The 17,072-nt window shown below is 40.6% G+C and overlaps 1 protein-coding gene and 1 non-coding gene across 2 annotated transcripts; both read right to left on the bottom strand.

Moving 5' to 3' along the window:
- Positions 1–370: 370 nt before the first annotated feature.
- trnap-agg (transfer RNA proline (anticodon AGG)) lies at positions 371–442 on the bottom strand. Its single transcript has one exon. It is a non-coding gene; the product is annotated as a tRNA-Pro (tRNA).
- Positions 443–2,293: 1,851 nt separating this feature from the next.
- LOC108891184 (cytosolic 5'-nucleotidase 3-like) lies at positions 2,294–14,806 on the bottom strand. Its single transcript, XM_018688299.2, is given in 10 exon segments — positions 2,294–2,613; positions 2,875–2,948; positions 2,951–3,074; positions 3,181–3,343; positions 3,471–3,560; positions 3,681–3,813; positions 3,938–4,007; positions 4,320–4,418; positions 14,113–14,356; positions 14,692–14,806. Coding segments are annotated over 9 exon segments (993 nt in total). The 5' UTR covers positions 14,251–14,356; positions 14,692–14,806; the 3' UTR covers positions 2,294–2,511.
- Positions 14,807–17,072: the final 2,266 nt, after the last annotated feature.

Raw genomic sequence — 17,072 nt, 5'->3', positions numbered from 1 at the left:
GAGAAGTATATTTACTGTACTGTACTGCACTTGAGTACAGTTTTGAAGTAACCAGATAACCTGAAGAGGTTCTTCCTACATAGATATATGTCACAGAAAATAGAATTGATGTTTATTATATTAGAGTGCTGTGGATTCATGGGATTTTAATCTGGAACTGTCATTTATTCCAAATGCTTATGCTGTTAGTCTGGCTTTGTAGTTGAGCTTAAGACTGAGGTCTGAACATGTGTGTTATCAGCAGTTCCACATTAAAATGACGGAGGGTTTTTGCTCTCATGACAGATTCATCTCCACCAGGGATTAAACAGTAAAGTCTTGCAACTCAGCCACTTCATATCCAAGCATACTGTCAGTTTACAATAAAGAAGGGCTCGTCCGGGATTTGAACCCGGGACCTCTCGCACCCTAAGCGAGAATCATACCCCTAGACCAACGAGCCACAAGTACTACAAAAATGACCGATTGTTTCTGAGTTTGCAGGATGCCACGTTGGTCAGATTTCTTCAGATTATTGTCTTGTTACTTAGCGCCATCTGCAGGACAGTTATGGTAACGCCCACTGAAATCTCATGCTGTTTTACAGTCTGTGTCCTCAACACACAAAACGGCAGCTGTTGTAAGCAAATACTACTACTTCACTTATACTTTATATTTTGGGGACTTTCTTACAAGGCCTCTAATAAAATTTCAGACAGAAATATTGTACTTTATTCACTATATATTCATTATATTTATCTGACGGCTTGAATAACACAATTAAATTTCTGATTTTAACATTCAAAACATTGCTGTAAATGTAATTTTATGTTATATTTTGTCATATATGGTACATTTGTGGGTCATTTGGCAGTTTGAATATAACATATCAAAGACCATTCTTTCCAGGATACACTGTATAATTTCAACATGTACGGCAACTTTAAATAGCACCGAACCCAGAGCTTTCAGAGCTGTTCGTCCAGATTTCCGTCCAGTCTGTGATCCAGTCCTGGCTCACAAAATGACATTTTATTGCATTTTCAGTTCACACCATCAAAGAAAAGAGAAAGTCATCTGCTTAGAAAATACAGCACACTGTCTATACTTTTGGAAATATTTCCAAATGCTGTGAAACAATATACATTTCCATATGATGCCCACATATACAGTATGACATTATTCCCAGCTTTATTGACATATATATTTTAGACTCCATCTCTTTGACATAAACTTGACAATAAGAAAAGGCAACATGCAGATAGCAGCACATTTAAAAACACATACAAAGTCAAGAACATTCAACACAACATGTTGAGACAAACTGAGACAGTGGCATTTTAGCTTTGAACTCCCAAAAAAAAGACACAATGATGAATATTTTAGTGCTCAATTTTAACCACAGAATGACGATACTAAATTAGATAGTCATATGCTGGGTTTTGAGCAGGCAGCTTGTGTCTACTGGAACAATGAACTATACTTTAGATATACTGGCATTTTGCAGAACTGAATCCTTCAGTGAAACTGCAGGAGGCAACCTGTACTTTGGTTTTTTTTTTTTTTTACTGTTTGGCAACTCAAGTTAATACTTAATAGCTTCTTAACTTTCAACACTGTCATGGAGAACACCTGATTGTTGAGTCAGCTACGCAGAGAAGGCTCACAAATAAAAGATGCTATTTGCCATGAATATTTCAACCCTAGAATTATCTGTGTGTTGATATGATGCTTAACAAGTACACTGGGTTAAACAAGCTCATGTAAACATTGCTTTTCTGTGCAAGAACCTTTTCCATCCCCAAATCAATATTACTATATTAGAATTTAAAGTGCATTTCCTCTGATGATCTGACTCCTTTCTTTAATTTGATGAATACTGTTGGAGGTAATTCTATTGCAGCTCTCATCAAGCTACACATTTTAATTTTCACTAGACATTTTTCAAGGTCCTGTTCATACTGAGCTACTTTCATGACTTCATAGCAGAGTCGCATAGAGAAACTGAGATCAAAGGCATGCTGGGATAGGTCCGAAGAAAACACTTTGTCTATCTGTGGGCACCTGGTTTATGGTATATAAATATTACCATATCAAAAATAATCATATGAATAATAATAGTAATAACAATGTGCAAATTATAAAGATGGAGTGAGAGTGTGTGTTTTTTAAAAACTCACTTTTAGCTATGCCTTTATAATACACTGACTCAGATAGAGAACATCAGAAATGATTCAAACAGACAAAATTCAACAGAGACAGGCTGATGCTGCTGTGTGGACTTTTAAAACAGTTCATTCAGGAGATGTCAAAAGTCTTTTAAAAGGCTTTTATAGGGTGGGAATGGGGGTACAGGGGGGTTACAGAGTCAGGAGATGACTCTGGTGGGATCCAGAGTGAGAGAGGAGAGGTTAAATAGTGACCAGTTTGGACCAGTGACAAAGGTTTAGTTTGGTGTTAAAAGCCTGACAGGCCAGAGGCTGGAAGGGATGGGAGGAGAGGAGTGGGGGGGGGGGGGACTTGGGGGTGGAGTTATAGAACCTTCTGGAGGATGGCGTTGGGCACTTCCAGAGTCTCGTCCTTCACCAGGACGATGTCATAAGAGTCCAGATATTTGTCCAATCGCTCTTCCACCTGCAAGGTCAGAGAGGAGGAAACTGTCAGGAGATGGTTTGCAGTTCATGTCATGAATCACCAAGCAGTCACAGCAGCTGTCACCATGGAGATCCAGCAGAAAACAAGCAGTGCACAAACACTGGTGTCAGGATTCAAACTCAAAATTCAGCAGCCGTCAAACTCCTCAAACCTTCAAATAACCTCAGTTTATTGACTACTTTGAGTTCAAGGACCTTTACTGTATATTCTTGGACCCCTGGTCGTGTTTTGTGGCTTTACCTTGTCGTTGAGGAAGCCGATCTTGAGGATGTTCTCTACGTTCGGTGCACCGTCTGCCATGCTGAGGTCCCCAGCGAGTCGCCCATTAGGATGATGTTGCAGTATTCCTTCAGCTGTTTGAAGTATTCTGTGTTCCGCAGGGCACCATCGTGTTTGTTGTACACGTGGATCAGCTCGCCTTTGAAACCCTTTAAGACGCCCTGTGAGATGAAGAGCACAGCCAATGAGCAAGCTGAGCCAGTATATTTCTATTGGAGCCACCAGGAGAAGAGGACAGAGCCGTCTGTCTTTCTCTGCAGAACTCACATTATCATCAAAGTCCATGAAGTTGGAGACGACCTTGACGTTGGGGTGGTAGACTCCAGCCTGGCGGATGATTTCTTCGAGGACGTCGCCCAGGCCAGCAGAGAAGATGAAGACAGGCACGTTATGCTGCTGCAGGCGATCAAAGAACTGCTCAAAGCCTTCCCTGAAACCAAACAGAGAAAAGTCGGTCACAGAGAAATCAGTTTATCCTCCAACACTGCACACTGGATTCACACATTTAAGCCAGTGGCAAATCTCCATTACCAAGCTTCCTCTTCCTCTACAAATACCTGAGTGCAGCATCAGACTCTCTCACCACCTCTGGCAGTTTGTCTTTTTCTATTCGCTGCTCCACAAGTAGTGTGTGGGACTTGAAATACCTGCAAACATACACAGTTAGAAATGTATGTCTCAGAGTGCTGCAACAGCTTAGGAAAACAAGCAAACACAAACAGGACAGTGTATGTTTGTTATATACAATATATGTGTGTGCGACTTACCACTCCACCATGAATGGGTATTTCTCCTCCATGGTGAGGTTAGGGTCGATCTCAATGGGATAATACTTATTCTTCAGCTGCAGCAGCTTCTGCCTGCACTCCTCTGTTACCAACTTGCAGTTGTCGATGATATCTGCACAGAGAAACGGAATGACAATCATATGAAGCATGTTTCAAACAGGCCAGAGGAACATGTTGAAATTCAGAATTTAAATTGAGACAAACATTTCCAAAAACAGTGGTTGAAAAAAACTCACTGTGACACGTTGGACAGCGTTTGCCATTGATGGCGAACTTGCTTAACGTCATGTCGAAGTCTGTGATGATCTGAAACAGAGTCAAGAATACTTTGACCTAGAGGAAACAGAGGACCTCACGGGGAACCTACAGTAACATACAGGTATTAGACTATACACATATATCATTGTTATTGCCTTGTGTGTTCTGCTTGGGATGTAGTACAACACTAAGCAAGAAATTCTCTGGCTGTGGAAACTGAGTCTGCTTTCTCAGGCAATGGCCTCCCAGCTGTAAATGTTTGAAATCAACCATTAAAAGTGGTCGGCTGCAGTACCACCAGGTAGTGCTGTTTCACCAAAACACTGATTGATGGAGTGTCCTCAGCATTTGATGCTCTACCTGTAGTTTGGAAGCTCCTCCCTTGATGAGACCACAGATGATCTGCTCCACCCTCTCAGGGTCCCTCATGTGGACCGTTGTCTTCTCAAACTGAGGCATCTAGAGGGAGAGAAAGAAAGACAGAGGAAGGTGAGGAGGACTGATGTTTAAACATTCCTCTTACAATGATTTGGCAAACAGGAAAACTGTAAAACACATCTTGAAAGCTATTTGAACAGCATGGCCGTTTCACTCAAAGAGTCAAACTAAAAGCACCCTGCCTGACTGTATTTGAACACACTGTTCCCTGGTCCAGTTCCCTGGTCCAGACTCCCAGAGGGGGTTTCAGGGTCACGAAACAGCTGATGTTTGGAATCTGTGGGTGTTGTGTAACAAGCCGAACGAACACACAGCCACAGTAACACCCTGCAGAGAGGAGGTGAACTTCAGCCCTTCTTGTAACTTCATCTTATCAGCATCAGCTCTGCTTGACCAGTGCAAAATGGACAAGTCTGTCAAGTCTGAGAATCGTTATGTGAAATACTGCATGGATAAAAAAGTTGGTGAGCCTCAAGTAAATTTATTTTTAATTAATGCTAACTAACCAGGGTTTATTAGTGAGCTACTGTATGTTTATTTGTTTGAATGCACTTAGTGTCTCAGACAAAGACTCCACTCAACTTGTGTCCTTGCAGATCTACAATAAACTAGCCAGTTTCAGAGATGAATGAATCAGTCAGCTAACCACTATTTTGACTGTGAATTTGCTGCTTCATGAAAAAGAATGTTTCCCTGCATCTCTTTGTGCTTAAAGTTAAGTGGAACACATTTTTATGTATCAGAAATGTTGCATGGTCCAACTTGGACACTTTGACAGATTTGTAGAAATACATCTCACAGAGAGATAAAAAACAGAGGCAAGAAAAACAGAGTTTATCATGGCTGTGATTCAGGCTTCTCCACAGTCTAAAACTTCCTTAAGGTCCAGGCTTCCACTGCAGAATGTGCTTGTGGCTTTCACTGAAAGCCTCACCTGAGCAGCCACACCTGTGAGCCACACCTGGACAGTCAACTGCGGCTGAACCTGCAACAGCAAAACAACAAACCCTGCCTCAGCTGCTGCCTGACAGCAGCCTGGAGTGTCCCAGGGAACAAGTGCGTGTTTGTGTTACGATGAAAAATTAGCCTGCTAAATAACTATGTCACTTGAGTTACACCATGCCTGTTATGAGTAAGGAATGAGTATGTTAAGCTGGTGGTGACATTGTTAGGTGCCAATATGATGGTACTCCAGCTGAAGAATCATGCTTTAGGAGCACAAGGTGCAGACACTAATATTTCACAGAATACAGATTTTACTGGCCAATAACAGATGGTTTTATTTTGTTGTTTTTGTCACATTTCTTTTTTAATGAATTACTTTTTTGTGGAGTGACAGAGAATTCTTTTAGTAAACACTAGTATTTATCTGTTTGTTTATCTTTTCTATAGCTCTATAGCTCTACATATATAGATAGAAATAGATTAAGGCTTTAAAGCTCTTTCTGTTGCAACAATGTTGGCTGTTGAAGGTTTTTAGGAGGCATAACAAACACACTGTAGTTATAGTAGATGTATACTGTGCTGACGAAGAAAACAAATAACTAAAACACACAAACACTCAACCCCACCCAACACAACATCTTATATAATCATCAGGCTTCTTAGCGCCTCATAAATCACTCTAATCCTACAGAAACATGACACTCAGTACACAAACTAAAAATAAAACTTGTTCCTTTATTACCAACCCTCTAATAAGCTTGTCGCTCATACACAAACACACATAATTATCTCAGCGCGCAAAGATCCAAAACAACTTCCTAAACTTCAGATCTGTTGAGTAAAGACTTTGTGTGCTGAAACAGAAAACACATTCTTGGACTGACAGCCTCACATTTGTTTTAAATGACAGGGTCTGAATGAATTGCCACAGGGATGACCTATTTACACATTCTCTGCATTTACAGCGTCGTTTAGGAACACAGAAAATACTCAATGCATGATATACTGCCATACTACTTATTATTAAATAAAACTGCATTACAAAGAGAACGAAGGTAATAATGGCAGATGTGCTGCATCACATTATTTTTGTATTTTGCACAATTTCACAGACATGATTGTAGTGATAGCAGGGACAGACTAACATTTCTGGATTAACATCAAAAACAGCAAATACAGAGGTCAAAGGTCAAAGCATCTTAATCACAGGAGAAGGGACAAACATTCAGAGGGGTTTGTTCAGAACATTTAACACTAAATGTTATTTTTACAGTCACTATGAGCCAAAAATGGCTATAGCCTGGGGCAGCTATTTGTACACAAACACAGCCAAATGCACACAAACACACACCACACATACACACACACACACACACACACAGGCTTACCTCGGGTCTGTTGTCTCAGCTAACGCAAGAGTGAAGAAAAGATTGTGTGGCTGCAGAGGGCTTATATATCTACAGCAAGAGGCAGGGAGGGAGGGGGCGCCTACCAACACAGATTACACAACATAACCCCTCCCTCTGCGTAGAGAGGCCCAAACACAACACACATACATCTGCACACAAACATGGTGACAATTTCAGCTGACCCATGTCAACACGCTCAAACACACACATACACACACACAGTTCAGTATAAATAGACATGGAATGGGGCCAGTGTAGGAAAAATGATACTTGTAATCTACCCTTGTTCTTGTGATGTGACCTTTGACCCCTTGAAAAAGGAACCTTTAAAATCAATCAGAGAGGGGGTGGACTCACTTCAGCACTCCTTCTGCTGAGCACACACATTTTACACACAGCACACACCCTTCTTCCACACAAAAGCAGTAAATAGCTTGATGCCTCATAAAAGGTCACAAAGGTCACAGTTCAGTTTGAGCTGGTTGTCAAATGGTCGGCCACACATGACACACAGCTCATGGACACGCCTAACATGCATGCAAACACACACAAACACACACAGGGAATTTACAGTTCAATATTTTGGTTACATAAATGCACGTGATAGTAACATGTACATGTAGTAACAGGTAAACTGTGGAATCTTTACATATTTCCAGTTGAGTTTGAACATGTCTGTGATTTTGTTCTAATTACATTCACACAGACATGCACCAGTATTCAGGTTGATCGGATTCTTGTGTTAAAGTCGCAGTGTAGCCCTGAGGCCAAAAGATGCCAACTCCAACATAATGTTTCTTGTATCAGCTGACCCAGATTCTCCAACATGGAATCAATATGATTTCAGATCAATGTATGTATCGGTGTAATCCATTACAAGTACTGGTAACAAACTCCAACCTAACGAGATGCTAAACAATTCATTGAATTTATAAAATTACAGATTAAAGTAAGACAACTGGCTCATGTTACAACATAAAATAGGGGAAAAGAGATGCATCATGAGCTTCTCTGGGCAGCACTCCTTTTTTCATCTGTTCACAGCTTTCATTAACAAAATTGATGAATTTTACCAATCAGTTATTTGTGCAACATCTGAACCTTTGTGCAACATTAAGACTTTGTCCAGAGCTCAGTTTTTGCTGAACAAGGCTTAATATCCTGCTGTGCTATGTACTGTTGGAGTTGGAGTGAGTGGAACATGAGTCCACCTCATCTTCTCCTCTGCTGACCTCGACTGCCTTGCATGCCACGACTTGCAAAAACTAGGTCGACACTCTCTGATTACACCTCATCACAATAACAGTGCACGTCCCTGCTGTACACCAGGCTCACAGACACACAGCTCCACCAACTTTACACGGATTCATTGGAGGCGCAGAGAGCATTTTGTTTAGTTGTGAGGAAAAGTATTTTACTCTATCTGTCCTGATACAGTCCTGCAAGACCTGTTTTTCACTTGGCTTTGTTCCCATTTGCAACTCACTTTAAAATGTAGTTTGATAGACTAAGTGCCCCAAGCACACCAAGTCGAGAAAACTGTAACTCAGAGGAGATAAACATTGTGTGTCTTTTGGCCGTTATCTCTACTGTGCAATAAAACAAGTGCAGGGATAAAACTGTGAGACTGAACTGCTGACAACAAAAACAGAGCAAAGCCTTAGTAGCTCTTGTTGGTTAGTATTAGTTGGGCATCTGCATTTGTTTTTGATGACCTGAATCAAGATGCTGTTGACAGCTATCAGGTGTAGCTCACAGAAAATTAGCATGTATGAATGATGAAGGCTAAATCTAATCCTTCGCTGGATGCCTACAAAGACTGATCAGGTAAAACTCAGCTGACCTCAATGCCTGTTCCACTCAGCCCAGTGGCTGCTTCGTTTGTTTTCTGCTCTCTTTTCTGAAAAACATTAGAGTAATAAGCTGTATAGAGAACAGGTCTCACCCCGGCTCAACACTGTCACACACTGTTGACACATGTCACCTTTAACCTCGGCGTGTGAGTGAGGGAAAAAGTATGCAACACCATAATCTGTCACATGAATGCAAAGGTACAATCAAGTCACCACTACGTATAACAGTGTTGTCACATGTCACGTTTGCATGGTGGTGTAATTATTGCCACCACTGAGGGGGTCCTGCATTGATAACAGCAGCGTGGATGTCCTGTGGGGTGAAATAGATCACGTAAAAGATGAAAAATACGATGTAAGTGTGTGAGTGGATGTAAATGGATTTGTTCAGAGTTATAGCAAAGCTGAGTGGTGCTAAATATTTGCCAAAAGTTCTTGTTTGAATACTGCTTTGCACACAGAAAATGACCATGATCAGTATTATCAGTATGATCAGACTATTCTGTCAAACTGCCTCTTCAACTTTCTCCCAGCATGATTCTGAAATCCCACCCTGCATTCCTCTGAAATCCCACCTGATCTACACAAGTCCGAGCAAAGGTTACTGATACTGGTTCAGGCTGCTGTGACCCAGCCTTGGCCTGTAGGGGTCAAAGGTCATCAAGGACAATGTGCAGAGCACCGCTGAGTGTTTCCCCCACTGCCTCAACAGATGACAGCTCGGAAGCTGTTGTTCATCTTCTCTCACCACAACTTCAGAGATGACTGACCTCAGTGTTGCTTTAATCAGATACAGGGTTCTCACTGATGGAACTCCAACTTCAGCAACCAGCACCCTGCTTCTACCTCTACTAATAATACCACTGCAGCTTTGATGATGCCTGATGATGCATCTACTTTTTGTACGATCAGCTCCTCTGTAAAATGGCACTTTAGACTGGGAGACTTTCTACTATCATAAAGTGCGGCCAACTTTAATCATAATTCTCACGCAGGATGTTAAATGCCTTATCATTGCAAGTACAAGCTCTCTACACCCATCCAACTGATAACCATCTTGAGCGTGGGCATTTGGATGAGTCTAAGCGCATGAATGTGACCAACCAGACATTAATTCAGTCTTATTTTTCTAACAGACTGTGAACATGCTGTGGTGTTATAACAGGCCTGAGTACTGTTAATGGGCAATATAGCACTTGCTTTTGCTTGAAGGCCCTTCATCAGTTTCCTATGGCCCCACTATGAACAGCTTTACTTGTCATAGTGCCTGCCATCTGTTGCTACTGATAAAACAGCACAGCCACTAGAGGAAGTGTTGGTTAGCGCAGCAAGAGGCTGGACCTGCCTGAGTTCAGGCTTCTACACAACACTTTCCCTCCCAATTTATTTTCTTTGCAAATCTGTCTAATACATCACTTTGTAGGAGTCCTTTCTGAATTATCTCTCTGCATGCTGAACTTTATACCACTGTTACTGTAACTTCATATCAAAACATCTGAATAATCTTTTTCCTCATCGCTGTACTTCAGCAGCAGAGCTGATTACCAACACTGGCCATTTTGTCTGGTTGATGAAGGGCAGGTCGGCAGGATGATCACATCTGATGACTCCTGTAATTCATTCTGCTGCTGCATTCTCTACTTTAAAAGTTCTAGGCAAAAGCAACAGTACAAAAGTTCAAATGTGATACATAAACCATTCTATCAATGATGATCTCTCTCCTCAGTATATGCACAGGCTTCTTTCTGATCATATCATACAGTGATACATACAGTACTACAGATAAATGAAGAACTGCACATCATATGCTCTCAGTTTCTAGTTATCTGTATAGAACATTCAGATTTCTGCACCCATTGTATCATCAGCTATCACCAGCAACACAATTTGTTCCTCACCATGACCTGCAAAGATTAGGGCTTCGTATTATGCTCCTAATTTCAGATAGTGCAGTCGTCATTAAAGATAGTGCAACTACATACCAAACACTAAATAACTGTAAATTGCTTTGGTCTTGCTGTCCACAATCAGTCTCCAGACATGCAGTGTAGCTCTGTACTGCCCTCCAGAGGCCAACAGGGTAAAACACACTCCGGCAGACTCGGCACTTGACCTTTTTCACATCAGACACTTCAGTTTGTCACAGCAGAAAAATCTGTGTGATCAATAACATTAATAACAACTACATTCCATTCAGAGGAGATAGTAGCTCCAGCAGCCTGGTATAGTGTGTGCTGGCTCAGTGGCATGGTTTACTGAGAAACTGGAAGGAACTTTGTAAATTTGTTTCACCTGTGCTTTGAAATATTTGACTCACTGAGCTTCAGGGAAAAGAGCGGTGGCACTACAACATGCAGAAATTTGAACACTTTTCATGTTGTAACAACATCAAGAAGAGATGTTTCAGGAACTGTCTGACTGAGTTCAGCAGGTGTTTGGCTGGACCTGGGGTGGAGGGCTTCATTTGAACGTTATTCTTATTTATAGCATCCTTCTGGCCTCTAATGGTTATTTCTAACCATTTCAACACTGACTGACAAATCAATTAATGACAATAAGGAAAAAGACACTTCAGAGACAGAAGTCAGGGCATGACCATGTGTATCATCACTGGAGAGTGACAAACCAAACGCACTGAACAATGTCTAAGTGTTTCCTCAGTGGCAGATAAATAATCTACAGTGTGAGACTCTAATAACAATGGGAAAAAATATCTGTTAAAATATCAGTTTTTCAACAAATCATTCCTCAACCCCAGTATCATCAAAACGCTCATGCAATAATCAGTTTAACAATAAAACACAAGTTTGAAGCAAGGCAAGAATGCTTTTCAGAGGATTACAAACAGGTACTAAACTGTAAGTAAACCTTTGTCCTGTTTATCATCAAGGTGCTCCAACCTCTGACCTTTGACCTCTGTGTACTGGATATCTATTTTATCTGGAAGTGGCTGCAGTGCGAGCAGACATGTAATAACCAGCCAGTGAGCAGAGTCATGCTGGTAACAAACAGACCTGCTGTCAACAAAAGCCACAGTGGTTTCTGGCAGTGAAGAAAAGAATGTACATTTTTCTGTGATGCCCAAGTATTTCTGAAATGACACAGATGAGGTTTTAGAAGTTTTAGAGTCCTAAAACTCACAAGAAGGAATGTCCATATAAAATTTCACCCCAGGACAGAAAATGAAAGCCTAAACTGAGTTGCCGTCGTATGGTTTTGGGCTCATGGGGTTCAGAGCGGATGTTTGTGCTCCTTCCACAGTATCATCAAAAGCAGATGGTCACAAGTTTCCATGCTGAGGGTCAAGGCAGGAAACAACAAACTGTTTCTGTACAGCAGCAGCTGTGGATGTAGCATCCGCTGTGGCACAGAAGCTACTACATCCCAAAAATCGTCCAGTTTCATTCTTCACCAGACGACCGGATGAGCATAAGAGTAAAGACAACAAAGGATGGCTTGTTGCCTTGCAACTTGGTCAATGTGTCTTTTCAGTCTTTTTCCTCAGTTTGATGAGTTAATAAAGACATTACTGGCAGCATTGGCTGAAAATGAACTGAACAGGCTGAATAAAACTGCATCCAAATTCACCTGGGAAGCTCCAGAAGGCTGAACTCAAACTCCCTTTGATTTCTGTTAATGAAGCTAAATCACATCAGCAGGGAAGACAGACCTCTGAGGAGACTCCCTTGATCTTCTCCTGCTCACTCTGCTGTAAACGTACAGAGGTCAGCTGATGCGTTGACTGAGTTGCTCACAGTTAGACACACAGAGCCCAGCATCATGGGAAATCAACTCACACGATCATTACAAGTAGCACAGTTTTATATCTCATCTCTGACCATTCCTGTTCACTGTTTGGCCTCTCACTGTCGACAGTTTTCTTTGATATATTTCACAACTTGTATTTCACAAACTGGCAGTTAAACATTTCAGTTCCTAAATAAACAATGATGCAAACAACCAAGTGTGAAGGCAGTCAAAGGTCTGTTACAATAAAGCAGAGTGCTAGTGAAGGGATGAAATGTTTTATTTTACATGAAATAAAGAGCAGATTTGGGAAAGAGGCCACTACAGAGAACATGAATGTGTTACTCAAACAGAGTAGCTTCTGTCAAACACTACCAGACCTGCTGCTGTCAAAACAGTTTCAGACTTCAGACTCTTGCGTGACAACGGTGATAAATGACATAATGAGAGGAGGTTTCCTGCCAGGGAAATTACAAGCAATAAAATGATAAAGGCTTGTCTGCAGCCAGGGCATTTGACTGTGGCAGCGGCCGATCAACTGTTTCTACTGTTAGTGATTAAATGTGCAAGGCAACAGCTGAGTTTGAGGGATTGTTTTATGTGCGTTTTTGTGTCTCTTCAAATACACCATGCATAGAAACACATAGAGAATGGGTTAAGTAAAATGACTCAGACATGAGTCATATAGAGACCAGTATAGACACAGTACATGGCAACATCTTCTTACAGCTGCAAAATTTAAAGTCTAAATATTTTCTATAAGCTCTGAGCAAAAACAACTTTAACACATATTATCTTTAAGGACGACAGTTAAATTAAACAGAGGGTGATAAAATAGCTGCCTTAAAGTCTTAGTAAATTCTTTATAAACAGTAATTATAACAAGAAGAGACTAAACTGGAATCTCACAACACATCTCCACCTATTTTTCCTATTTTCTGCAGTTTGTGAGGAATGTAAATGCTCCAGCAGACCACATTCCTGTCAGACTGGTTAGAAAGCTGGACTGAGTGTACTGCTGCAGCTTGCATAATCTGCATGCTGCCTATTCAACAACAGCACCAGCACTAAGCTGTTTCCAGGACAGTGAAAGGGCTGTAGAGAGCATCACTGACACACTGGATCAGCTATCAACGCTTTCTGGTCTCAGACAGAAAAGCTGCTGCTCTTTCTGTTGGGGGAAAGCTCGCTGGTGACCTCTAAAAACAGATGCCGTTTTAGGGTCCATCCGCGCCTGCGTATACCACCGAGCATGTCCACTACTGTCAAGGTACCTAGAGCACAGCGTCACGACTTACAAAATAAAGGCGCACATGTGTTGGGGGTAGAACACAATAGTCTTAACAATGCAGCCAATCCATGTTGTTTTAACCAAATCTAACTTTAAACATCTAATGTTTCCTTTGCTACATAATTTACTTTTCAGCTGTTTTACTAATGTATGTCCTTAAGCCATAAACAGCAGGATATTGTTTCATTTAAGAACCTAAAGTCATAATGTGTCATATATATAACACATGAATAGTAAAAATAATCTGAAAACGTCATCTTAAGACTTTAAAAAATACAACGGGCATCTCTCTCTATTTTATGACATTTAGCAGATAAATAACTAATAAATAAAATTGCGAAGCTATGTGGCAAATATGACACAGTACTGATAACCTGTGAGAGTGTGCGCTATTATTTTGAAGGCCTGGCTTCTCCACTTCCGGTTTCTTATCTTATCTTGACGTACCTCGTGTGGCTGTTTTTACTCACCATCTCTATGATCCTGGTTTTTTTGCCCGCTCGCTTCTTCTTGGCGACGATGTACTGCGCCAGAACCACTCCACCGAACAGAGCACAGACGCTGGCACTGGCCGCGGCTCCGACCTTTACCACGGCCGTCCTGTCCATGACGGTCCGCTGCTCCTCCACCGACCAGCCCGCCGCTCGGAGAGTCCCGTCCTGCCCTCTGTCAACGGGCGCCTTCCGACTGGTGCAACCCGCGGTCGAAGATCGTCTATGTACACCAAGAGTAGTCACTCGGTTGACGTTTAAAAAACCACCAAACCAACGTAACAACAGTGAAAACTACAAATTAAATTACACAAAAAGCCAAAATGTTGACAACTCATCACACTGTTACCGCAGAATGAACAAGAAATGACATGTTAATAACATATTTTAGCCATTCAGCAAACATAGTTTGAAACATACATTAATTTGTACGTTACTTAGCAACAACAGATAAGCTAGCAAACCTGTCAAGTAGGCTAACGATCTTTTTAAACGTTTATTCCAAACCAGAGAGTGTGTGCAGTTATTGTTTTAGTCGCACTAATCTAACCACGTTACCTCTGCACCAGAAGCCCCTTTCTAAAAGCTAAAAGTTAAAACAACTATTAGCTCTCTTTATCTGCGTTTCCATAGCCCGTCATTCACCTCAAAGTTCAAAATAAAACACTTCCGTTCTTACAGGAAATACCAAAATAAAGGCCTGTAACAAACTTCATCTTACTGCATGGCAGCGGACTAGTTTTACACATGCGGTGTATTATGCTACAAAATGTATTTCCCCCCAAAAAACAGTGACAAATAATTTTCAATGATCTTGTCCTTCTGTCCCTCCAATTAAAATGCCTAAAAAGCTGCTTTTCTCTATGGCTCTAGAAAGTAAACTAGCCCAAGGACTTTATTACTTTTACTTTGACTCTAATTAGTTACTTTCACCCATTTGCAAGCAGTCTGCACCCCTCTCAGAAGACATTTGATTAGTTCCCCTTACTGCCTGGACAACTGAGATGGACTCACATTGGACTTTGGAGAATATCACTTCTTGTTGAATTGGTTACAGGGATGTACAAACGCTGTTTGATAGCCAACACAGAAGTTCTGGATTTTTGACCCATGGACACATGAATGCAAAAATTAGACTAAAATGCTGGAGTAGAGGTGGTGTGCTTGACAGTCAACATCTTCTGCCTGGTGAGAGTGTTATATTTGGCAGTCACTAAAAGGTCCAGAACTACCTCCTCCTTTCATTTCTCTTATTTGTGTTTCCTAACATAGACAGAGACACAGCAGGACGTGCAGGTATTTTCATTAAAGATGTGATTCAAAAACCTTTTGGAGCATTCTAAAATATCAACAATTACTGTAAAGTTATGAGGTCAGTCCCTAAGATTAAAAGTCTGGTGACTGTTTTCAAATCTTACATGGAATTCAACAGTCATACAGGGAGATATCTGCTTTAGACAGAGAGAACAACAATATTTACACCCACAGAGTCCTGTAGTCCCTGAATGTGTAAAGAAAGGTTTATTTTTTTCTTTTTCAAGACATTGTCAGTAGTTTAAAATAAATTAAAGCACGTTTTCAAAAAAATCTCTAATTTCCTGTAATTGTGGAAACACATTTTAACTTCTGATCATATAAAAAGAACAAGTTAGGACAAAGAGCATGCAAAACACCTGCAAAGACAGATATTCTTTGCAGCGTTCCTCATGTGCTGTAGAGTTTTTATTTGAAAACTAAATGAAAACAGGTTTGGTCAAAACTTTATCCATGCAGTATGTCAGTAAAATTATCAAAATGAGTGCTTCATTTGACTGCAGCTCCTGCTGGCTGTTGCATATTTTAAGATACAAGGCCCTATATATTACTAGGCAGTTAGCACACTTTAAATATCTTTCTCTTTTATCAGCGTCCTCTGAACAGTGCATTTGTAAGTTAATATAATGAGCTCCTTATCCAAAGGTGTATAAAACAAAAGGAATCAAAATGTCTTTGTCATTTATAACAGACCTCTGAAGATTACAATTCTCTTCATTACAGACACAGGGAGAAGATGCAAATGCCACACAGAAAAGCCCCGGGCAAACTGGGGTTCAGACCCCAAACCTTCTTGCTGTGAGTGCTAGCCACTGCACCACTGTGCTGCCCCTGATTGACGTCTAGCTGCTCCGTGAACTTAAAAACAATATATTCTTTCTTACTGTGATCATAAGGATGTAACTCAAAAACTCACTTAAAGTGTTCAGTTGTTTTATGAGTGGAATGATGTTCACTGATAATGTCAATGAAATGTATTAGTAAGTATTGGTCTTAGTTTTATTATGTCATTCCTTTCAAAAAGTGCACTGCAGTCTTTCACAGTTTATACTGTTAATAAGCTCAAATTTGAAATGAAAACATGTACTGGACAGATTAAAAGAAATGTGTGCTGAGCCCATAAGCAGTGCCATCTACTGCAACATATGGTACATGTACAGTATGGCCATTACGTTAAAGGATGGGTTTATATTTATTCAAGTGTGTTTTAAAACTGTAGTGACCTGCTCACTGTACATTGACAGTTTTTGTTCACTGTAATTGTTCCTCTGCTCCATACTGGCCACAAAGAAATTTACAGTCTTTGTTTTATTGTAAAAAATGAACTCAAGCTAATGTGAGGCTTCAGCAGTCTCAGTGGATTAAGTGTGTTTCTACCAAAGTTAAGTTATGCAATCAAAGTCATTATTTTAAAATCAAATTTACTTAAAATGTTTAGGTATAAACAGATTTGAACAATTGTGAATCTTTGACAATGATACTCAACAATACCTCAGGCGAAAAGTGGCTGTGGTGAACAGCTACGGAGGGAGTGTCTTAGATTAGAGCACACAAACTCAACGGTCTACAGATGTTTATTTTTTACTTTTTCATTGACATTCATTTAAAGCTTCAAGCTTTTATTT

The sequence above is a fragment of the Lates calcarifer genome, unplaced genomic scaffold (genome assembly GCF_001640805.2).
Source record: "Lates calcarifer isolate ASB-BC8 unplaced genomic scaffold, TLL_Latcal_v3 _unitig_1887_quiver_1418, whole genome shotgun sequence".
Taxonomy (NCBI): Eukaryota; Metazoa; Chordata; class Actinopteri; family Centropomidae; genus Lates; species Lates calcarifer.
Note: the sequence above shows the minus strand (reverse complement) of the source record. Positions and strands in the feature narration are given on the sequence as shown.